The sequence below is a fragment of the Ovis canadensis genome, chromosome 22, assembly GCF_042477335.2.
Source record: "Ovis canadensis isolate MfBH-ARS-UI-01 breed Bighorn chromosome 22, ARS-UI_OviCan_v2, whole genome shotgun sequence".
Taxonomy (NCBI): Eukaryota; Metazoa; Chordata; class Mammalia; order Artiodactyla; family Bovidae; genus Ovis; species Ovis canadensis.
In genome coordinates, this window is record NC_091266.1 from 58,632,668 (window position 1) to 58,657,058 (window position 24,391).

The following is a 24,391-nucleotide window of genomic DNA, read 5'->3' on the forward strand; positions in this document are numbered from 1 at the left end:
CCTTCCATGACTGAGGACAGAAGAGATTCCCACGAGGGGCCTAGTCTTTGTGGTAGCAGGGGCTCCAGGCACACCCCGGCAGGGGGGCATGTGTGAACTTGCTCATCGCGTGCGAGGGACCTTCTGCCCTCCAGCTGTGTGCTGGGTAAGTCCAGGGTCACACCTGAGCTACACTTCCAGTGCCAGGGCAGCAGAACTGCTAAAACAGGTGAGCTGGGCTAGAATGGGGGTGGGGCAGCATTTGCTCTGACCCCCACCTCCAAGGAGCTGGATCCAAACTTTCCCATCGTACACTGAGTCAGGGCTGAGAACTGCACGCTCATTGTGGGGAGAAGTCAGACTCTAGGAAGGAATGCATAAAATAACCCATGCAAGGCCTTCCTCAAAGTGTACCCCCCACTATCCCAGCACCGGAATCAGGACCACTCATATTTTTGGTGGCAGTTGATTCTTCTGCTGTTGTTCCCAAGCTGGTTTCCAAGTGTGGACTTAATCTACCTGGCCTCAGAAGTGAAGTCAGGCTCTGCTCTGAAATGTAGCTGAGAATTTAACTTCCTGCAGATGATTCCCCATGGAGAACCTAGAGCCATGGGTTATGGAAATGGTAGTTTCTCTAGCAGCCGCTCATCAAAGGAGAGTGAGCTGGTTGCAGGCCAGCTGGGATCCACTGCACGTGGCAAGCCAGCACAGTTGTTGAGATGGATTCGGAGGCCAATCCTGTGAGTGACTCAGCCAGGGTTCCTGCCAGGGTCTGCCTGGAGCCAAAGCCCACCCGTGGGTCCCCTTGCCCCGCATGGAGGCTTTTCCTTCCTCCCAGAGGATATAGGAAGACGCTTGGTGCCATGACCCACTCAGAACCACAAAGCTGCAGCTTCTGCGATGATTAAGGTCAAGTTGCTCGAGTGGTGCTTAAACCCCTCATTGAGCCATTAATACAGATACCACTATTTCCGGTATCTCCACAAGGACAAACTCCATCTAAGCAGCCTGCCTTGCTCTTCTCCCCCTCCGATCTTATAGGTGGAGACATGTGCAAACCTGTGGGCTGATGTTAGATCAGCCATGGGAAACACTGGGAGCTAGCAGAATCACAACATCAAGAAAGAGAAGGGGCTTGTGCTATGTATGACATCTGCCCCCGATTTGAGCTGATCAGGAAGGTCCAGCTGGCGGGGGCGGGGGGGGGGGTCCCTTCTCCTTATCCCCAATCTGTTCACATCTGCCTGATAACTGTCTCAGATCAGGAAGCACCATTCTTGGGTTAAGAACCACTCAAGTCTTCAAATAGATTCTCAGACTTCCCTTATTGGAGGATGTGGAGTCTCTATAACCATGCACGTGTGCTAAGTTGCTTCAGTCGTGTCTCTTTGTGACCCTATGGATTGTAGCCCTCCAGGCTCCTCTGTCCATGGGACTCCCCAGGCAAGAATACCGGAGTGGGTTCCGTCTCCTTTTCCAGGGGATCTTCTCGATCCAGTTACCAAACCCTCGTCTACTATGTCTCCTGCATTGACAGGCAGTTTCTTTACCATTAGCGTCACCTGGGAAGGCCCTTTATAACCATGCCTATCACTTGTTCAACACCTATAATGTAGCCATGATATACCAATACCTGCCTGATTGTACCCTCTACAGCTCTCCTTCAAGGTGAGTGCTAGAATCCCCATTTACGGAGGGTCAGCAAGGTGAGATGAGTGGCCCATGGCCATAGCAGTAGTGACAGGCAGATCCAAGGGTTCAAGGCCAGCACCAGGCCTGTTGGCAAAAATTTAGCCCTGTGACCATGTTACATCTCCAAAGCCTGAGGACCAGGTGCTGAAAATACAGACATGTTTGTCTGCAGGCTTTTGATCCAACTTCCTAGGCCCAGGCCTCTTGGCATGATCCTAAGCATAGTATCCTGTGGGTTAAAGCAGGTAGGTGAGTGAGTCCTTTCACTAGAAGCAGCAGTGTTTGCATGCAGTCATCTCTGACCTCCCACCAGACTGACAGCCGCTTGTGCGGACCTGGAGTCGGGCCCAGAGGTCGTCACTACCGGCAGCTGGAGTCATCAGCAGATGCAGGTGGCCCAGCGCTGACGATGCATCCTTACCTCTCAGATTCCCGCATTGTACCAACCAACCCAAAAGCCCCTTGCGCCTGCATCTTGGGGCATGTCAGATGACAGAGGAATGTGCTGGAAACCGCCACCCTCACTCTTTGTGTCTGTTTGGCTGCGCTGGGCCTTAGTCGTGGCGCACGGGGTCTTCTGTTGCAGGGTATGGGCTCGAGTTGCAATACGTAGGCTCGATAGTTGCAGCACGTGGGCCTAGTTGCCCTGGCGTGGCATGGGATCTTCAGGCATGGCATGTGGGATCTTAGTTCCCTGGCCAGGGATCAAATCCATGTCCCTTGCAGTGGAAGGCAGATTCTTAACCATTGGACCACCAGGGAAGTCCCCCCGACCCTCACTCTTAATAGGGGTCACTGCCTTCTATTCACACACTTACACCAAAAGCCCTAGTGGGTCAAGTCTGGCTTTCTGCAGAGTGTGTGAGCAGGGTGTGAGGATCTGCAACAGATTCTCATCCAGAAGCTCGAATTACAGTTTTCCGAATTAAAATGCACTTCGTAGAAGCATTTGTAAGGCTGTTGTCTCCCCAGCGATATATGCGTACAAGTAATTATGACTATCTCAGATCATCAGAGTGGGGCTTCGAGGCCTTTGTGGATCCGACAGCAGCACTACTATGGCTTTTCAGAATCATGGGATTATGACAGCAGAGGGCTTTAATATGCCCAGTGTTAATATTCTATTAATCAAAGGCCTTTTCCATGCTAATGGCTCATGAACATTTGAAGCTCAGCTTGTTGTTTAGTGGTGTCCAGCTGTTTTCCGACCCCTTAGAGCATACCCTACCAAGCTCCTCTGTCCATGGGATTTCCCAGGTAAGAGTACTGGAGTGGGTTGCCATTTCCTTCTCCAGGGGATCTTCCCCACCTAGGGATTGGATCTCCTGCATTGCAGGCAGATTCTTTACCAGCTGAGCCACCAAGGAAGCCCAGCTTGTTACCTACATATCTTCAAACACAGACCAGATTCTCCAGAAGTCTTGAGAAGACATCGGGCTTGCTTCCCAAAGGATGTTCTGTGGCCCGTGTTGCACTTGGTGCATAGCATGTGCGTGTGTGTGCATGTGTGAATGTGTGTGTGTGTGTGTGTGAATGTATGTGTGAGGGTGTGGGGGGGAGAGATGATATCAGGGAAGTGTGAAGAGGGGGCACCAATTTACCACTTTAAATCCGAGGGTTGAAAGGGAAGGCCTTTTCTGCACCCTAGAACTGACTCAAGGAGCTGGGAGGTGCTGCCTGGCACCCACAGTCCAGGGTTCAGACCCACCCCCCCACTCCCAGGCCATGTGGCCTCAGCCTGTCACTCTGCCTCAGGTCTTGCCCTGTCATGTGAAGGGCAAGGGACACTGCCAGGGGAACTTGAGACCATGTTTGTGAAAGTGGCTGGCAAAGCCCCGAGCCTCTGAGGACCCAGAAGAGGAGCTGGGTCTGGGATTACTGGTGTTACTGGTCTTCTCTCCCCCAGAATTTAGTTTCTTTGCAGATTCCCATCATCGAGCAGAGCTGAGACACTGGTTTCTCTTGGAGGGGGAGGTTGGAGTCTGCCCAGGAGTCCTGGCAAGGGTACCTCCATCCTCCTCCCGGGACCAGGGTGGCCAGGCTGCCAGGTGGGGTGTGAGGGCCCTGTGGGTGAAGTCCAAGGGGGCGGCTTCCCGACTGTCAGCACTCTGCTATGAGAGCCAGCCCAGAGACCTCCCTGGGACCCGGATCAGAGGGCCTTGTACCCAGAAAGGGGAGATGCTCCCTGGAGGGGTCCCCCGGAACAAATACAGAGCAAAGGGTGTCCAGAGGTGGGGACAGGCAGGTAGGCCAGGACCACGGGTGTCTGCTCTGGGTCACCTTGAGTCAGATAAACACCCATCTCCACGCTCAGCTTCCGACTTGGCAGCAGCAACATCCTGCAGCATCTCACACCTCCAGCCTAGCCAGGCTGTGCCCCGGGACCCCCAGGGGCTCACCGCCATCTCTGAGCCATCCAAGATGCTTGGGAAAGCAGACTCCTAACCTCCCCTCCCCCTCAGTCCCCAGCCTGACCGGCCGCACAGCCTGTGTGCTCTCAGCCCAGGGGCTCCTCGGGGGAGCTGTGTCAAGGTTGTTTAGGACAGGCACGTGTGCATTCTAAGCACAGAAGTGTAAACGTTCCCCCGGCACACTGCCCGATGGCAGAGGTTTCTCGGGCACACGCCTCAGGCAGGACCTGGAAAGTCACCTTGGTGCTCACTGGACAGTGGGGGCCGGGGGCAGGGAGCCCTGCTTTGTAGGGAAAACACCCTTCTCCCTGGAGGGGAAGGGCCAGTGCCCTGCTCCAGGGGCTGTTGACCTCTGCTGACCCCAAAGTCGGCCCTCGGTGCCCACAGGCTCCAGGAGCTCCAAAGGGTTTGGTGCCATGTTGGTGTTATGACCAGGGGTTCATGAACAACCAGATCCTGCCTAATACCCTCTGCACACCCACAGGCTCCTCAGTGGACGTAGGTCTGTTTCCCAGCCCTGCCGCTGTAGCTAGCTGCCACTCACTGAGCGCCTTCAACAGTAGAACTGTGTAGCTTCAGTTAGAGGCTGGAAGTTCAGGATCGAGATGTCAAGCAGGTGGGTCCTTCCGAAGCTGCCAGGGTGCTCTTCCAGGCCTCCCCGCTGCCCCCCCTGGAGTTTCTGATGCCATCTTTAGTGTCACTTGGCTTCATAAGCATCACCCGGTCTCTGCCTTCATCTTGCAGCATTCTCTCTGTGTGTATGTGTGCCCAGACTCCCTGCTTTTGTAAGGACACGGCCATCACATGGGCTTAGGGGCCCACCCTTCTCCAGCAGGACTTCATCTTAACTGATTACACCTGCAACAAGCCTGGTTCCAAATAAGGTTCCGCTCTGAGGTGTTGATTGGAGAAGGAAATGACAACCCACTCCAGTATTTTTGTCTGGAGAATCCCAGGGACAGAGGAGCCTGGTGGGCTGCCGTCTATGGGGTCACACAGAGTTGGACGCAGCTGAAGTGACTTAGCATGCATGCATGCATTGGAGAAGGAAATGGCAACCCACTCCAGTATTCTTGCCTGGAGAATCCCAGGGACACAGGAGCCTGGTGGGCTGCTATCTATGGGATCACACAGAATCGGACATGACTGAAGCGACTTAGCGCAGCAGCAGCAGCTGAGGTGTTGAGAGTTAGGACTTCAGCCTATGAATTTGGGGAGACATAGTTCAACCTACAACAGGGGGCTAGGGCGAAAGGAAACCAAGTCCCCTTTGATTAACTAACACCTGAGCCAATAACCCCTAAACTCAGGGCTCTTGGGCCAGACCTGCAGGCAGGGGCAGGAGAGCAGAGCTCAATAGTCCATCATGTGCAGTAGCAGAGAGGAGAGGCAGAGTGTGGCAGGCCACATTGAGCACACGGTGACCCTGCTCACGAGGAAACTGTGACTGATCGGAATAATAATGTCCCTTTCCTGGAGGGGAGGGTGTTCGGAGGAGGTGGCTGGGCCTGGTATGAGAAGACGGGTTGGAGCGTTCCCTTGCTCAAAGGTCATCTGGGGACCACGTGGCCATCCCCTGCCCAGATATGAAATTAGAAAGAAGCAACTGTAGCAACACAGAAACCCCTGCCCATTCCCCTAAAGCAGTAGGGACTTGGAACTGTCAGAGCTGGAACAGAACAAAGCCAGCCACGGTGGACACATGGCAGGGAGGGTCCCCATGCATAGGAAAATCAGAAAGCAAGTCAGCCAGCCACATCCAGTCACAGAAGGGAGCCTCCTAGGTTCACCCTGGCCCGGGGGCCCCGTGGGAGCAGTGCCCAGGCCCAGGCTGACCTGAAGCATCTCTTTGCCGGGAGGCCTTGTGAAGGCCAGATGCTGGCTTTTCGGAATAGAAGTCCTGTGCACTGTGGAAGGAGGATGACAGAAATGCTGGGGAGCACATGGCAACTTCACGGAAAGGGGGTTCTCAGGGCCGGGGGGGACCCCAGAATTCACCCTGTCCAGTTGGCAACGCAGAGATTTGAATCCCAGCGTGGCACCCAAGCAAGACGTGGGTCGCAGTCAGATGCAGCTGGGCTTCCCATTGAGGAGATGCTGGCTTGCTGCACAGTCCCTCTGAGCCTTGATTTCCTCATCTGTAAAGTGGGATGAATGACACCCATTCTGCAGAGGGTAACTAAGCTTAGAGAGTGTGCACATCTCATATTTGGCCCAAAGGAGATGTGCAACTGGGAGTTGTCATTACTGAGCCAGGCATGTTCAGACTGGACATAAAATCTCTGAGAAGCAAATGCAATAGGTTTTACCTCTTAATTATCTAAATGGTGAAATTTAAAATTGTCCTCAAAAATTTTATTCTGTGAAATCTACAGAACCTTCAAATAATAATTTTGATCTTGCTGGATGGTTTGATGCTATTTGGCTCTTCATAAGTTCTCCTAGGAGGGCTCAAATGCTCAGACTGAATTTATCTATATGGAGAAGAGAGACATTTTGGAAAAGCTACCGGGCATCGCGTAGCAACAATGTGCTGGCATTCAGCTATTTCATTGTTATTATTAGGTGTGAATTCTAGACTCAGGGGTTTTGGTTCCCTTACGCTAATCACTTCCCAACATAGATTTCTTAAAAGTACAGATTTCCCAAATGCCAACAGCTCCATTTTTCCCGACTCAGGCTTCCAAGGAGAGGAGCAGAACATTGGCCACACTGGCCACATTGCCCCTCGGGGTGGGAGGGCAAGGGCAGGTAGTGGTGCCGGAAACGGGATGCCAGATGGAAGGGCCTCAGAATGGAGACATCAAGGATCTGTCCAGAAAGGGGATCATTGCAACAAGGGTTATCTCACCCCATCCGCTTCCTTCCTCCTCCTTCCTGTCATGAGCTCGTCCTCATGACCTAAACCCAAAGAAGCCTTCAGGAAAATCACTCAAGTTGGCAACACAGGGTTACAGCCCAAGCTTGGTGATTTTGGTCCCTGGGTTCTCACCTGGGCAGCCCTCCACGCTGAGAGGCACCCTGCCTTCCATCCTGCCGACCCCTTCCTCACCCCCCTCTCCCAGGAAGGATACAGATGCCAGATCCCAGTCTGAGCACAGTTAGTGGCTCTCTCCCATCACAGACTTGCTGTGTGATGTTGGGCAACCTCTTTCCCTCTCTGGGCCTTGATTTCCTCATTTGATGGTGGATGGGGAGAGGGTAATTTATGATTTCCAAGCTCCCTCCCAGCTCTGTGGCCTTTTGTACCTTCTATTAATTCTGGTTAATGTCCAAATATGGCCAAAGGTTCTGGACGCATTTGTGAGAGAAGAACTAATGTCTTGATTTGGAGGGAATTCCTTGGTGGCTCAGACGGTAAAGAATCTGCCTGAAATGTAGGAGACTTGAGTTTGATCCCTGGGTCTGGAAGATCCCCTAGAGAAGGGAATGGTTACCCCACTCCGGTATTCTTGCCTGAAGAATCCCATGGACAGACTCTGCAGGGCAGGCTACAGTCCATAAGGTTGAAAAGAGCTGCACACGACTGAGAGACTGACAATTTTATTTCCTTTCCATTTACATAGAGGAAGGCTGTCACTCCCTCACAGCATGGCCTTAGCACTGTTGAATGGAGTTGTTAGATGGGTCTCAGAACCGAGCCCCTTTGACACAGAAGCCACCTCTTCCCTCACCTCCTCCTAAAGAATGAGGTCACGTTAGGACATCCCCTACTGCTGCTATTGCCAGGGCCCCCCCAGATCCCAGCCCTGAGAAGAAGCCTTTCTCACCAGCAGATTCTTACTTTGAGCTTTGCCAAATATTTGGAAAATTGTTCTCAGCCCTTCCTCCCAGGCAACCTCCCTTGGAAGGCAGAGCTAGGATTTGGAGCAAAGAATCCCATCTCTTCTGGCAGCAGTGATCACAGAGATGATCTTATCCAACTTCTCCCTTTTCATGTGAAACATCCAGGCCCCAGGAAGGGAAATGACTTGCCCAGGGTCACAGAGCAAGTCAGCAGCAGAAATAGAGCCAGTGGCCTGGATGCAATGAAACCCTGAGTGCGTTTCTCAGATCAGTGGGGGCTCCCGAATCAGACAGACCTGAGTTCAAATCCTGCCTTTGCAGCTTCCTGGCAAAGTACTTAACGTCCTTGGATGTCGATTTCCTCGCCTGTGAAGTGGAGATGTCTAAACTTCCGGGGTTCCATGAAATCACGTATAATATGTGTCATAGCGCAGTACCTGGCCTAAAGGACGTGCCTGGTGGGCGGCCACGGTTGTTATGGTGGTTACTGCTGTTGTCGTTGTCTCTGGAGGAGGCAGCCTCAGAGAACCTGAAGCTCCGACAGGAAGCCGGGGTCAGGGGCTCAGGCCGCAGCGCGGGCATCACCCAGCGGTGCTCTCATAACCCGACACCCTCCGGGTCTCTGTCCACAGGCTGGTGGAGCTGTCCTCTGCAGTACCCATCAGCTCCCACTGGGGGGTGCTGTCCAAGTGCTTGGCCTACAGCAAGGCCGCGTCCGACCCCTTCGTGTATTCCTTACTGCGACACCAGTACCGCAAGAGCTGCAAAGAGATCCTGAACAGGGTCCTCCACCGGCGATCGCTCCGCTCCTCCGGCCTCACCGGAGACTCCCACAGCCAGAACATTCTGCCGGTCTCCGAGTGAAGGACGTTGCTCAGCTGGAGAGCGTGGAAGGAGGCGGCTGGTGAGAAGAAGGGAAGGGCAGGCTAGGGGCGCCCGGGTGGACACGGCCAGCCGCCACCACCTCCAAGCCTAGGGATGCTGGACCCCCGGCTCGGGGCGGCTCTGAAGCCTGGTTCCTGGTGCCTGCAGGGCAGACGTTGAACTGCCCCTGTTTATCACCAAAGGATGGCCAAGGCGCGTGCTGTGTGCTCTGGCCTTTCTTTCTGAAAAGCTCCTTTGAGCTCTGAGACTCAGCAGAGACTCCCCAGGAGTCACTCCCAGTGCGGTCATGATCAAGGACACACAGCTGGTGGCAGGAGGGGAAGCATGGTGTCCACCTGCTTGCTCACCCCGGGACCGTTGGGGTCCACACTGAAAAGAAGCGGTGACCTCCTTGGGGCATCGGTCACCCCGGGAGCGAGGTTGGCAGTGGCCATTTGGCCCCACGTCTGGCATGGCTACGTGCCGTGGTGGCTGCTGTAATCCAAATATCATTCAGCTGGTACTAACTCAGTTGTGCTCAGCTGGGACCTCGGGCCCCCAAGCCCAAGGGGAAGATGTCTAACAGCTAGTGTGACCCAGCTGTGGCTGACAAGTTGCGTTAGACATGGTTATATTGGATTCAACTTTTCTCTCTCTCTTCCCTCCCCCTGCCCCAAAGCTAACGTGTGTGTGTGTGTGTGTAGACAACCTTAGCATGCAAATGGTTTTCAATAGGCAGGTACTACATGTAATAATGTTCTTTGAAGTCTGACCCAAAGTCACCTTCTTCTGATTCACATGTCATAACTATTGGAGCCAAGGAGAGGGCAGAGGAACGTGCCTGGCAGGTCCCCCAACCCCGGTCTGTGACTTGAATTTGCAGGAAGTGTTTCACCTTGTCTCACGTGTCTTGTCCAGCATGTTCTTTGAGGTGATTGGAGAAGAACAGACCTGAGCAGGTTTTTAGCCTGATTTTAAGGCGCCTGGTTCCATCATCCCTAGGGTTCAATATCTTAGTTTCTGTAGACAGTAGAGGCTTCCCAAGGTGATCCAGAAAGTGCTCTGGGCCCATGATGGGACAGTGAATTTTTACTGAAAACCATAACTCAGAAAACTACGCCAACTCACTAGCAGCCACCATTTTGTTTTCATCAAAACAAGGTGAGTGGACCAGGCTCTCTGCTTCTTTGTCTTTTTACTGTTTTGAGTGATGTGTGCATGCTAAGAGCAGTTATTTTTCCATCCTTCAATCTAACAAGTGACTCCTCCAGGGTGGAAAGGATGGGAGCAAAAGGCTCAGAGGGCTCATTCTCCCCCTCCTTTTCTGGGCACAGCCTGACTTTGGAGACATAGAAGGGAGGACTCTGTTCCACAGGGACCAGCCAGGAAGAACCTGATGCTTTTCACTGCCGAGTGGCCCCAGTATCGAAAAACAGCCAAGTGTGTGCATGTTTGAAAAGATGGCGTCTTACTAACCTTAGCTCCTCATTTAGAAAACAAATCACTGAGCCTGGCCTACTCTTGTCTCATTTCTAAGTTTCCATGGATACCGACATAGCCTTGGAAGCCTTGATGCCTCCCTGTCGCAGCTGGAGGTATACCCACACCTGCTTAGAGGAGCCAGTGGCACACAGCCCTTCCCAATTCCGCGTTCTGGGACATCACCTTGGTAGCTTGAAATCAGCCATGATGAGCATATTTATACCATGAAAGTCAGCAAAGGCTACAAACCAGGCTCTTTTCTCCACTGAAAACTCATTGCTAAACATCTCCCAGCACATCACTGCCCATACAGGACTTTGTGTGCCACTGAAACAAAATTGCTCTGGTTCAGAGCACTTTTGGCCCCTCAGGTTTGAATCACAACAGATACTCACTTTTGTTATGCTTTCCTAGCATCAAGCAGCTGTTCCCCTTTCGCTGTCCCAACCCCCAAAGCATCAGTGAGGTTGAAGACAAGCAAAGAGCCAGGAAAATGTGCATCATTGAATCCGACCATCCCTCTTTCACACAAATACTCTTTGGGCAGTGGAGGAGTAGTGACCCAGTGGCTGAGGTCAATAGTCAGATTCAAACAGTCAAATAAGTTTTTATCAATGTCAGGTTGGAGGAATAACTGTCGACTCCTCTTCCTGCTTGCTCTGTGCAGGCAACACATTATACTCCCAGAAGCAACTTGATTCCTTTCACCTCTTCTTTAGCTAAAAAGTAAGATCTGTCACCTATAATGCCACATATCTTGAGAAGAGACATTTCGTAGTTTATACTAAACCTTAGGACTGCCAACAAACCAACAGAACCAGTTGTACTGGCATCATGGTGACAGTCCCCCCAATATGCCAGCTGATTGGGTATTTTCATCAGTATTAGGACCCAGGTATCAAGACCCAAGGAGAAGTGAGAAGATCACTTCATTAGTGATCAATATCCACCAACTCTGCTAGGATTACCTTTAGATAAATGCTTATATTCATCTATCTACAGTCTATAAAATTTCCCCAGCTTCATTATTCCCAAGAGAATTATCTACCTCACTTGGTAATTTATCAAATGTCACATGGATTTCTCAGGTAAAACACTTAGGAAGGTCCAGATCAGCATCTCTGTGAAGGGCCTGGGATGACTTCCTTGACAGCAACCCAGCGGAAGGCTTGATGTTGAAGGGCTGAGCGCTGGTGGACAGCTGGGCTCGGTGTGAAAGCGTCTCAAGAAGCTGGAGAACGGAGCCTAGAATGGAGAGGACCTCAAATCCTAAACCCACATTCAGGGCTCAGTTCCTAGCCCGACATGCTCTGAACTCTTAGGTTTAAGCTCCGCCCACAATGGCTTTCTCAGTCACTCTGCAGCTCCAGCTTTTCTTTATGCTGCTTCCTGAAGGAGGGGATTTCAGAGCCCTGGGGCCCGCTGAGGGGTGAGGGTCATGGCTTTGGGGTTTGTGTGTCTCACAGTCAGCTGACCTCCCAAAGACGTTTCCCTGAGAGCCTGCCTGCTTTTCCGGAGAAGTCACAGCGGCGGGGGAGGAGGGGAAGTTGCCTTGACTCTTCTCACACCGACTGTACCTTCCTTCTAGGACTCAGCTCAGCCTTCTGTCACCATGAGCAATAAACCTCTCTCCTTCTGTTTGTGAAATTAGTTTCCTTTCTCGTGATGCCTTTCTTTCCGAGAGAGGATGGAGAGATCAGGCCACGTCCAGATCCTGGTTGCTGTCCTTTTACATACTTCGTGCCCATGGCTGATGTCTTGGCAGGGCTGTTTTGTGACCCTGGGGGGGGGGGGTGGCGGCGGGGGGGTGACCATGTGCTGCACATATTTAGAATTTACCCCAATTCAGCATCCACTCATTTACCTATGATTTTAATGAGGATGATTTATCAGGGCCCAAAATTCCTTGCATCCTCTCGTGTCCTTTGGACCACAGGTACCAGGGGGAGGAGAGAGGTCCTAAATGTATTTGGGGCTCCCACTACTTTCCTGAAAGATCCACAGCATCTGGAATGAAGCCCTCAATGAGCTAGCCTGACCTCTGGCCAGCTGCCTTTGCCCTTCTGGTGGAAGGAAGAGATGTAGGGCCCTCAGTCTCATTCCTGGCTCTCCAATTGAGATGCAGCCACAAAGTCAAAGCCCTCTTTCCACCTCCTTCCACACATACAGGTCAAAGGAGCAGGCCCCGGGCATTTCTGGGAACCAGCTATCTAGGAGAGAGGAATCCCCGTGAGTGGAACTGCCTGCCTTCCCAGGTAATTGCATCAGGAGGGGAATGTGGCTAGGACATGAGGCTCTGCTCAGCCTGACCCGGACTGATCACTGTGCAGAAGCAGTGGTCTGCGAAAGTCCAGGGAAGCCGAGTTCTGGAGAGGTTGGAGAGTGGCCCACGGCGGCCACGGTTTCCAGCCCGGCACTGCAGGAATGCCTGCCTCTCTGACATTTACAGAGCACCCCCTGTGTGTCCAGCCCTGGACTGGGTCAGGCTCTGGGGAGACCGGGATTACTCTAGAGAATGGAGGCTAAGGCTGCCCTTGTGGGCTATGCACAGGGCTAGGGGCACGTGGGAGGGCTGACACACTGGACAGTGGGGAAAGAGGGTTCGGGAAGGTTTCCTAGAGGTGGTGACATTGGGCCTGAACCTGCACTGGGGAAGATCATGTGACAAGACACGAAGGAGGCGTGAATAACATGTCTGGTATGGAGTTTGGTGGGATGAGAGCTAGACGTGTGTCCAGGTATGAGATCAGGTGTGTGCTGAGGAGGTGACGTGCCTCCTGAGACAGAGTGCACGTGATCTGTGACCCAAGGGAGAGTGTCAAAGTCTTGAACTTGGGAGTTCCAAAATTAGAGCTCTTTTAGAAAGAAGACATAGGGGGAAATCCACATAATTTAGCTAGTGAAAAAGAGAAGGAAGAAAGAAGAAGGAAGGTGGGTGGGAGGGTGGGAGGTGCTGAATTCATTGCATTTCTTTTGTGGAACATCCAAAGTTATACAGTGAATTGGGAGGCCAAGCAAAATTCACTCTTAGGAAACCAACCTCATTGACCAGGGTGCATCCGCTGATAATACACCTGAGAGGGAATGAAGATATGTCTTCAGAAGGATGTGTACACATTCCATAATGACACAGGGTCCATGTGGGCAGGGCCCATAACTCCTGGGGACAACCGGAAGAATCCACAGCAGAAACAACCAGATTTGCAAAAGTTACCCTTGTGCCAAGTAACAGTTCAGCCACCCTTCTGCCCTTCACACTCACACCCATCTCTGGGGGCGGAGCGAGGGGGTGTTCAATTTGCTCACGTGGGGTGCCATGTAAATATGCATTTAGCACTGACGTTCCAACATTATGCATCTGCTCAGTCTTAGCAGTGTGATGTTCAGTCGCTCAGTCGTGTCCAACTCTTTGCAACCCCACAGACTGCGGCAAACCAGGCTTCCCTGTCCTTCACCATCTCCTGGAGTTTGCTCAGAACTCATTGTGAGTTCCATTGTGTTGGTGATGCCATCCAACCCTCTTATCCTCTGTTGCCCCTTTCTCCTCCTGCCTTCAATCTTTCCCAGCCATATAATAGTTTATCACATATACTCACATGTAAGGGACTTTTGAAATAATGTAAGTTTTTGACTCAAAAGACTACGTTCATGCCTTTTGAAGCACGTACGTGCTTAGGAACACTGACTTGGGGGCGTTTCCTGTGCCCTTTTTCTTGGAGACCCAGTGACTATAGTGAGTATCTTACTCCTCAGCATGGAACAGTGGTTGCACACGTGTGTTTTTTAATACGTTGATTTATTTACACATTTAATATTCATTTATTTGTTTTTGGCTGTGCTGGGTCTTCATTGTTTTGAGGGCTCTTTGCTCTAGTTGAGGCGAGCCGGGCTTCTCTCCGGTTGCGGTATGCGCTGCTTCTCACTGCAGCGGCTTCCCTTGTGGGGCACAGACTCTTGGCACAGAGGCGTCAGCACTTGCAGCACGTGGGCTCCGGAGCTGTGGCTCCCAGGCTCTAGAGCACAAGTGCAGTAGTTGTGGTGCGTAGGCCTAGTTGCTCCATAGCTTGTGGGATCTTCCCAGATCAGGGATGGAACCCATGTATCCTGCCTTGACAGGTGGGCTGTTTACCACCGAGCCACCAGGGCAGCCTGGTTCCAATAGAACCTGAAGTTCACATTTTGAAGAGTCTAAAATCTGTTATTTGGAGACAGGAATCCCACACTGAATCATTAGAGTCAGATTAGAGTCATCAAGGCCTCCGAAATACCCCAGATGACTCATAGGGACTGTATTTAGGGAGTATCAGATGCCACCGCAATGGTGCACAACTGACTGATTGACCTGGGCCGGTCAATTTCCCAGTGGCCAGATCAGAGACATGGCTCCTGCCTGCCTAAAATACCAAACAGCTAGCCCCCAGAGGCTCAGTCCAGCATGGCCTGGCATTCAGGCCATGTCTGCCAAATCTTTGCTTGGATTATCAGTAAGCAAAGCCCATGCTGTATTCAAATGCCAAGTTCCCTTGCAAGTTGAAATCGTTTCAAAACTCAGTGACCCTGTTTTACAAGTGTGTAAACACACTTCCTCAAGTGTGGAACATTTGAGGGACATATAAGGAGTTTGGCATCTCGCCAACCCCATCAGGATTTCTTCAGGGGAAACCTTGCAAGTCCAGGGACAAATAAAAGAGCTGCCTTGCCATACCCTCGTTACCAACACGGGGCATTTTTATAAACACTGGGATAGGCCAGTCTGTGTTTTCTTAGGCTAGTTTGCAAGAAGGAATTCAGATCTTTGCCGTTTGGATGTTCATTGTCTACTGAGGCTCCTTGGAGGTCATAAACCTGTCCCTCTGCTGTGGTGTCCTGTGGAGCAGATGCCAGTGGATAATTTTAGCCACCCTATTCCCCGGTGGCTCTGCCTGCAATGCAGGAGACCCAGGTTTGATCCCCAGGTGGGAAAAATCCCCTGGAGAAGGAAATGGCAACCCACTCCAGTATTCTTGCCTGGAAAATCCCATAGACAGAGGAACCTGGTGGTCTACAGTCCATGGGGTCGCAAAGAGTTGGACTTGATTTAGCGACTAAAAACCACTGCCCTGTCTGAACATCCATCCTCCCTAACGGAGCACGGCCATCTCCCACACAGAGGTTCATCCCGCCCCGTGTCCAAATGGGAACCACCCACCTTCCTGCAGTAGGCTGGTTAGATGCTACCCTTTGAACCCTGGTAGCTCCAAGTTATGAGTGCACCCAAGTTGAACTCTTTGCTTTCCTTCACTTTTCATGTGTGTGTTAGTCGCTCAGTCATGTCCGACTCTGTGACCCCAGGGACTGTAACCCGCCAGGCTCCTCTGTCCATGAAATTCTCCAGGCAAGAATACTGGAGTGGGTAGCCATTTCCTTCTCCAAGGGATCTTCCCCACCCTGGGATCAAACCCGGGTCTCCTGCATTGTAGGCGGATGCTTTACCATCTGAGCTACTAGACTTCTTTATTTGGGAGGAGGCAGGGGTTGTGCAAAGTGAGGTGGGGGGACTTACACAATCCATAGTTTGCCAGGGGGTAGGGTGGGGGGTCCAGAGAACAGAAGGGAGCCTGCACTCAGGAAGGCTAAGGTAGGTGCCAGCTAGTTCAGCATTCCACATGGAAATGTACTTTATCTTTAGATGCTTCAAAAATACTTTTGGAAACTGGGATTTAGAAAAACTAAAGACATTTTATTTTAAGAGGACAGAGGGAACTGCAAATGCCTGGCTCCTGTACGATGTTCTGTCTCTGAAGTCAGACCTATAGGAAAAAGGGTGGACATCTGCGTGCTTATGCTGGACCAGACGTGCCCGTCACCATGTACCCCCGTGACTCTGCTTCCCTCCGGGCATGCATATGGGCAACTGTTCACCAACAGCTGCAACCCGAGCATAAAACAAGCGAAGCAAAATGTTACCATCCTCTATAGTGTTTGTCTCCGTCAGAGTTTTAGCTTTATTTTCTCCTTTTATTAAACAGAAGTACAGCTCCATTAAAAATAATTACCAGAAGCCCTCCCCATGTGGCACTGTTAACCTTTCATGCAACACACTTGCCAGCAGTTGTTTTCTGTTGCAGCGGGACTCAGGATTGGAGAATCCAAGGCCAGTGTTGCCTGCTCTGTTTACAACGGCTTGTGTTTAGCACATACATATCAAACGCTGTAATAAATTTTTATGAGAGAATTGAGAGTTCCTACAAGGGAAAATATGTATTGAGATTCTGTCCAATAAAGCCTCCTGTTATGAAATCTCATCCACACTTTGTTGACCTGGTGTGAACGTAGTTTTTATTACACACAAGTAAATGATCAGAAATGGCGATTTCACAATTTCGTGGTGGGATATATTTATATTTCTTCGTATTTATCTTGCTATCTTCTATTCTGCATCCTCTTTTCTCTCCCACTGTCACCACCTCGGATGCCCCTCACCCTCACACAGCTTCCCAGGGATGGCACTCATCCTTTGGGACCGTTTGGTACCTGCCCAAGCCCCCAGCAGCTACCCTTCCCGTACATACCTGCCCAGGGACTGACTGCCTAACCCTGGGAGACCTGTCCCCCACCCTCCCAGATATTCAATACCAGGCAACCTTGGCCACTTTTGACCCAGTTACTTAGGCTTTGCTCAATAACTCATTGCTGCTCAGATTCCAGAAGGAGAGCAGGAAGTGCTGAGCCCTGTGCTAGGCACCTATCACACGCTGAATATGTGTCCCCCCAGAATTCATGGGGTGCTTCCCTGGTAGCCCAGATGGCGAAGAATCTGCCTACAATGCAAGAGTACCCGAGTTCAATCCCTGGGTTCGGAAGATCCCTGGAGAAGGGAATGGGTACCCACTCCAGTAGAGTACCCGTTATTGCCTGGAGAGTTCCATGGACACGCAGAGCAGAGGGGCCAGAAGTCATATGTTGAACCTAATCCACAGTGTGATGTCACAAGGAGGTAATGAGAGTGTAACCCTCATGAATGGGATTGATACCTTTACAAATAAGACCCCAGGAAGCTCTCTTGACCCTCAGCCACTGGGGGACACTAATGTGAACTAGAAGCCACTATCTGTGAAGTAGAGAAGCAAGCTGTCACCAGATACTGACTCTGTTGGTGCCTTGATCTTGGAATTCTTAGCCTCCAGAACTATGAGAAATAAATTTACACTGACTTACTGTGTGACCTAGGGTAGCTTAATTCTTACCCCTATATTTCAGTTGAGGAACTGTGATGGTTAGTTTAATGTGTCAACTTGACTGGATCATATCCAGATATTTGGCTAAACATTATTTTCCAGTAAAGAAACTCCCTACAGTGCAGGCGACCTGGCCTCAATTTCTGGGTCACGAAGATCCCCTGGAGAAGGAACTGGCAACCCACTCCAGTATTCTATCCTGGGAAATCCCATGGACAAAGGAGCCTGGTGGGCAACAGGGTGGCAAAGAGTGGGACACGACTGAGCAACCACATGATGTGATGTGGTTATTTTCTGGGTGAATCTGAGAGTGTTTCTGGATGAAATTAGCATTTGACTAGGTGGGCTCAGTCAATTTGTTTACCCTCTCCAGTGTGGATGGGCATCTTTCAATCCACCGAAGGCCTGTGCTTTGCTTAATCGTTCAGTCATGTTAGACTCTTTGCAACCTCCATGGACTGTATGTAGCCCACCAGGCTCCTCTGTCCATGGGATTCTCCAGGCAAGAATACTGGAGTCGGTTGCCATGCCCTCCTCCAGGGGATCTTCTCAATCCAGGGATCGAACCCAGGTCTCCCACATTGCAGGTGGATTCTTTACCATCTGAGCCACCAGGAAAGCCCATTGAGGCCCTAAATAAATCAAAAAGGAGGAAAGAGAAATTTACTCCTTCCTGCTTGAGCTGAGACATGGATCTCCTCCTGCCCTCAGCATCCCCCTGGTTCTCAGGACTCTGGACTTGAACTGAATTACACCACCATCCTCCCTGCTTGCAGATAGCACACTGTGGGGACTTTCCAGCCACCATCATTGCACGAGCCAATTCCTTATCATAAGTTTCCTCTCATACATACAAAGATATGCGTGTGAAATTCTGTTTCTCTGGAGAATCCAGACCAACACAGGAATCTTCAGGGATGGATCAGCTTGTGCGAGGTCACAGGGCTGCTCCATGAAAAGCCAGCTCCACCTCTCCCCGTCCCAGCAGAGTCCCCCAGCATCAGTATCCTGCTACTCTTCACTGTCCCCCTCTTTACTGACTCCCAACAGGAATTAAAAATGAGTATTTAGCAGACAACGAACAGAGGAGCCTGGTGGGCTACAGTGCATGGGGTTGCAAAGAGTCGGATACGACTGAAGCCCCTGAGCACGCATAGCATGACTTTTTCTCACAATGGTTCGTGGATGCCACTGTGGGCAGTGCTGATATTGCCAGTGGAAAGGAAAACTTGAATAAAAATGAATATTTACACAAGCCACGTTCCATCTTGACCTCTGACTTATTTGATTTGACCTTGTACAAGGCTTTTTCCTCTCTCAGCTCTAAATTCCCAGGAGGAGCAAGTGGTAAAGAATCCTTCTGCCAATGCAGGAGACGTAAGAGATTGGAGTTCGATCACGGTGTTGGACACAACTGAAGCGACCTAGCATACACACACATGGTATAAGATTAAACATATGTCAGTGGGAAAGCAGAGAGAGTCCAGAGATAGACCCCCACATATATGGTCCACTGATTTCATCCATTCTCCTTGGACTGCAAGGAGATCCAACCAGTCCATTCTGAAGGAGATCAACCCTGGGATTTCTCTGGAAGGAATGATGCTAAAGCTGAAGCTCCAGTACTTTGGCCACCTCATGCGAAGAGTTGACTCATTGGAAAAGACTCTGATGCTGGGAGGGATTGAGGGCAGGAGAAGGGGATGACCAAGGATGAGATGGCTGGATGGCATCACGGACTCGATGGACGTGAATCTGAGTGAACTCCGGGAGATGGTGATGGACAGGGAGGCCTGGCATGCTGCAGTTCAGGGGGTCGCAAAGAGTTGGACACGACTGAGCGACTGAACTGAACTGAACTGATTTCAACAAAGGTGCTAAGAGAGGTCAACAGGGAAAGGAGAGTCTTTTCATCAAATGGTGCTCAAAGATCTGAACGTTCATATGCCAAAAGAAATAATAAACTTTGACCCATACTGCATCCTGTGCACTGTACACGGGTGCAAAATCGTGTCCGACTCTTTACGACCCTGTGGACTGTAGCCTGCCAGGCTCCTCTGTCCATGGGTTTCTCCAGGCCAGAATATTGGAGTTGGTTGCCATGCCCTCCTCCAGGGGATCTTCCTGAAACAGGGATTGAACTCTCATCTCTTGTCTCCTGCACTGGCAGGCGAATTCTTTCCCTCTGGCCCCACCTGGGAAGCCCTGAAACATGTTATCAAAAACATAAAGACTAAAAATAAAAAATATTTATATTATATTTATTTATATTATAAAAAAATATAAAACTTCCAGAAGAAAATGTAGGAGAAAATCTTTTTAACTTTGAGGCAAAGATGTCTTTGATAGAATACGAAAGGCATGACCATAAAATAAAAATGTGATGAATGATCCGCATCAGAACACCATTAAGAAAATGAAAACAAGCTACAGAACGGGGAAAATATTTGCAGTACATGTGTCTAGCAAAGAAAAAAAATTGCGTCCAGATTGTATAAGACAGCCCAATAAGAAAGTGCAAAAGAGTTAGACTCCTCCAAAGAAGTCTCTCATGGCTCACAGACACAAAAAGACATTCAATGTTATTAGCCATCAGGACAGTGCAAATTAAAACCATGATGAGATGCCAGCACACAGGGCATGGCTGAAATCAGAGACTGAGAATACCTAGTATTGGGAAGAATGGAAAACCACTGGGACTCCATACATGATTGCCGGGAAGGCAACATGATGCAAGCTCTTTGGAAAACAGTTTGGTCATTTCTTATAAAGGTAAACATACACTTATCATATAACCCAATAACTCCACACCTAGATTCTTTCCTAGGATAAATGAAAACGTGTGTCTACGGAAAGACATGTCCAGTAGTGTTCACAGTAAATTTGTGATAATCCGAAACTTGCCACAACTCACACATTCAACAACAGGCGGACAAACAGTTGGGGTATATTCTGTAGGATTCCATGTATGTGAAATGGTTGATTCAAAAAAGACAGAACTAGTCTATAGTGACAAAAAGTCAATCGACATTTACTTAGGTTTGGGGTAGTGGACGCGATAAAGAGGCACAAAGAAACATTTTGGGAGTGATAGAAATACTGTGTATTTAATTGTAGTGATGGTTCTCAGGTATATTGTCTTAACTATCAAACTGCATGCCTCTAATGAGTCCATTTTACATAATAACGTGAGTGAGTATGTTTAACACAGCTGAATTGTACACTTGAAAATGGTTAACATGGTAATGCTTATGTTATTTGTTTTTTGCCATGGTAAAAAATAAAAGACGCATTTTATTTCATATAAATTAAAGCTGAATAATGTCAATTTAACAAGTGAAGCTGTATATCTCTTAAGATCTATTCTAGCTCCTGGAAATCTTGGCAAATACTCAGAATAATTTTTTTTTACCATTATTGAGAATTCTTCACTTTTCCACAGTGCCCCATCTTCAGAGTCATCTTAAGATGACTTCAGAAGTGGAGTCTTTAAAGTTTAATGTATGGTGGACTTGTTGGCAACCTGCGAACCCTGTGGGCTCATCCAAATGACGTTTTTTAAAAGGAATGAATACATGAAATTTTGAAAGAAAACAATCATATTAAAATTTTGCCAAAATATTTTCATATATGTTTGCAAGTATAGTGATATATGTGCTTTGCTATTAACACATTAATAACAAGGAATAGCGACAATCTCAGAATTTACTATCATTTCAAAAGATGAGCCCAAACAAGATTTGGAATATCTGTGTTGCGGTTGTTCAGTCGCTCAGTTGTGTCCGACTCTTTGCGACCCCATGGACTGCGGCACGCCAGGCTCCCCTGTCCTTCATTATCTCCCAGAGTTTGCTCAAACTCATGTCCATCGAGTCAGTGAGGCCATCCAACCATCTCATCCTCTATCATCCCCTCCTCCTGCCTTCAATCATTCCCAGAATCAGGGTCTTTTCCAGTGAGTCAGGCCAAACTACTGGAGCTTCAGCTTCAGCATCAGTCGTTCCAATGAATATTCAGGGTTGATTTCCTTTCGGACTGACTGGTTTGATCTCCTTGGAATATCCGTATCAACTGTAAAATGATGTGAAGTTACCTGTGATTTCCATTGGTGATAAAGTTTTAGGCTGACTAACACCCCCTATAATCTAGTAATTGAAGGTAATGCTTAAATTTTAGTGAAAACAAGGACATTTTCACCCAAATTCATAGACTGGATTCTGTCTGTGAAATGCAGTTTGGGGGGTGGGCAAGAAGGGCATGAGAAGGGTCCATCTAGAAGTCTCATGGAGGGCTGGTTTAACCTCCCTTCTCCTATAAGTAGCTTCTCAGAAATGGGATACAATGAGGGGGGGTCTCATGGATTTCCCCCCACTCTGGAGTGCTTAGCTCCTGCAGAAACTCGAGCACTGGCCTAAGGATGGGTTGGCTGAGTTCAGAGTGGTGTGAACTGGTGTCCAGGCTCTCCTGGAGGCAGGCTGGACACAAGGCAGACCTTCCCTCTCGCCTCTCACGCGGCTCCAGTGCCCCCAGGTGGGTTGCATCATGATGGCAGGACAGGACCACCCCCAGAACCCCTCCCGCAGCTACCCCTCTGGCTCTCCCTGTCTCGAAGGTGGCCTCTACCCAGGGCCCCCGGCTTTGCCTTCGAAGTGGTTTGCTTTCTGCCCTGAAAAATTCCCCAAGGAAAAGAAACACAAAGAGGTGGTTACTTGCTGAAATTCCTGACAGGGTTACCCCGGACTGAGGCCCAGGGAGGGGAGGGGACCCGGCTTGGGTCACCAGGAAGCAGGTGAAGGGGCTGGGAGCTGATTCAGGTTCAGGCTGGCCCGCTCTCTTCTCCCTGAGACGCGGGGTGTGAAGGAGGCCCGGCATCACAGGGGGCCCCCAGGTAGCCTGTCTCTGCACACACAGGTGGTTAGAGGTAGGGCAGGCCTCGGAGATCACCAGATATATTTTATAGATGGGAGAAAGGGAAGGAGGAGAAGCGAGGAGGTGCCAGACTACACTACCTGCTGGAGGTGACGAAACACTACTCTGGTCCTTTGTTAGTGGCTCCCAAGCCTGACCAGGCACCAGAATCCCCTGCAGCAATCATTCAAAACACAACTTCCGGGACCAGTCCCAAACCTGCACATCAGAACCTCTGCCCAGGGCCCAGTGTCTGCCCTGTTGCTAAGCAACCCAGGCCCTCCAGTGTGTAGCCAGGATCAGGAACCATAGCCCTGAGCCATTCCCCGCTGTGCCCTGGCAGGGGCTGGGCGGGGACCTCTGCACCCTGCACTGGGTTCTTGTGGTATGGTGGGCAGATGGGAGGGCAGGAGAATGTTCTTCCCTTGGGGAGGGAGAATGGACCTCAAACACGTGCTAGTTCAAGGAGAACCGTAAGCCTTGACCCAACCTTTCCTTTTCGTTGGGAAAATCTAGACCTAAGGGATGCAGGGCAAGGGAGGGGATGGCAAGGGAACTTCCTTCGGTAAAGCACCATTTTAGCTCTCCGATTCTCTCTGTTAGGTCCAAAGAAGGTCAGCAGCTGCATCTTACTCGTTTCTATAGGCCAAGCGCTCAGCCCAGAGCCAGGTACACAGTAGGCACTAAATAAATGCTCCTGCAAGTGGTTTTCCATTATCAGCTATACTGTGTGAGAGGCGCTTTCAAGATGGATATTTTTTTTTCTGTCACCTCTTGAGTTTCCACAGACACCGGGAGCTGCTCAGAAAGCTGCATTCCAAATCAAAATACTCATTATGACGCACGCTGTTTGCAGTTTCCACAATCCCAGTCATTACCCCATAATGTGCGTGAGGAAAACAAGCCGCTCTCGGAAACACAGCTGTGTGGCCGAGGTCAGAGCCTTGCTGCCACAGGCAGTGACCTTTCTGGGCGTTTATCTGTTGACCATGACCTGGCCAGTGGATCTTCAGCCAGTCAAGAGCCAGTTATGTAACTGTCCTTTCCAGTTACATCTCGGGTAAGGTCAAGAAGCCCAAGGACTCCAGGGGCGAGAATTACCACCCTCTAACCCCTACATATGCCCAACCTAGACAGCATATTAAAAAGCAGAGACATTACTTTGCCAACAAAGGTCCGCCCAGTCAAGGCTATGGTTTTTCCTGTAGTCATGTATGGATGTGAGAGTTGGACTGTGAAGAAAGCTGAGCACCAAAGAATTGATGCTTTTGAACTGTGGTGTTGGAGAAGACTCCTGAGAGTCCCTTGGATTGCAAGGAGATCCAACCAGTCCATTCTAAAGGAGATCAGTCCTGGGTGTTCATTGAAAGGACTGATGCTGAAGCTGAAACTCCACTTGGGCCGCCTCATGTGAAGAGTTGACTGATTGGAAAAGACCCTGATGCTGGGAGGGATTGGGGGCAGGAGGAGAAGGGGATGACAAAGGATGAGATGGCTGGATGGCATCACTGACTCGACGGGCATGAGTTTGGGTAAACTCCAGGAGTTGGAGATGGACAGGGAGGCCTGGCGTGCTGCGATTCATGGGGTCTCAAAGAGTCAGACACGACTGAGCAAATGAACTGAACCCCTACATATGCTAATTGCAGCCTGTTTATTTGAAACCCTGGGGACCCTTTCAGTCATCGGGAGCAACATAGAAATCCCTCTCTCTGACATTTTCCCTATTTATCTCATTAAAAAAAAAATAGCTGCACAGTACAGAAGTTTGCTCCTGGTCTCATTAGCTGCCTTCTCGTAATTGCAGGTTTTTAAGCAAGCTCAAGGCAGAGCCTCTGATGGAAATTAAACTCAAAGAGAAAGAGAACAAGAAAAACGCGTAGGAGTTGGATAATTGCATGCCTGTGTCTCTAGTGGTGGGCCTAGGCAAACAGAGCAGCAGATGGGGTCTAAATTGAAGGAAAAATGGAAATGAAGCTTAGCTCAAATGGTGATCAGAGCAAGTCCTGAGAACTGTTCTGGGCAAGCCTCTAGCTCTCAAGCTAGTGTTTG

At 50.1% G+C, this 24,391-nt stretch overlaps 1 protein-coding gene across 2 annotated transcripts in view; it reads left to right on the plus strand.

Moving 5' to 3' along the window:
- GPR26 (G protein-coupled receptor 26) overlaps positions 1-13,121 on the plus strand; it is a 29,671-nt gene extending 16,550 nt beyond the window's left edge. The window contains exon 3 of one of the 2 annotated variants that reach the window (XM_069566888.1): positions 8,501-11,861. In XM_069566888.1, the coding sequence (XP_069422989.1) occupies positions 8,501-8,732 (232 nt within the window). In that variant the 3' untranslated portion in view covers positions 8,733-11,861. Of the gene's footprint in view, positions 1-8,500; positions 11,862-12,383 lie in introns of those variants that run through there. The other variant, XM_069566890.1, reaches the window with a different exon arrangement.
- The last annotated feature ends 11,270 nt before the right edge of the window (positions 13,122-24,391 follow it).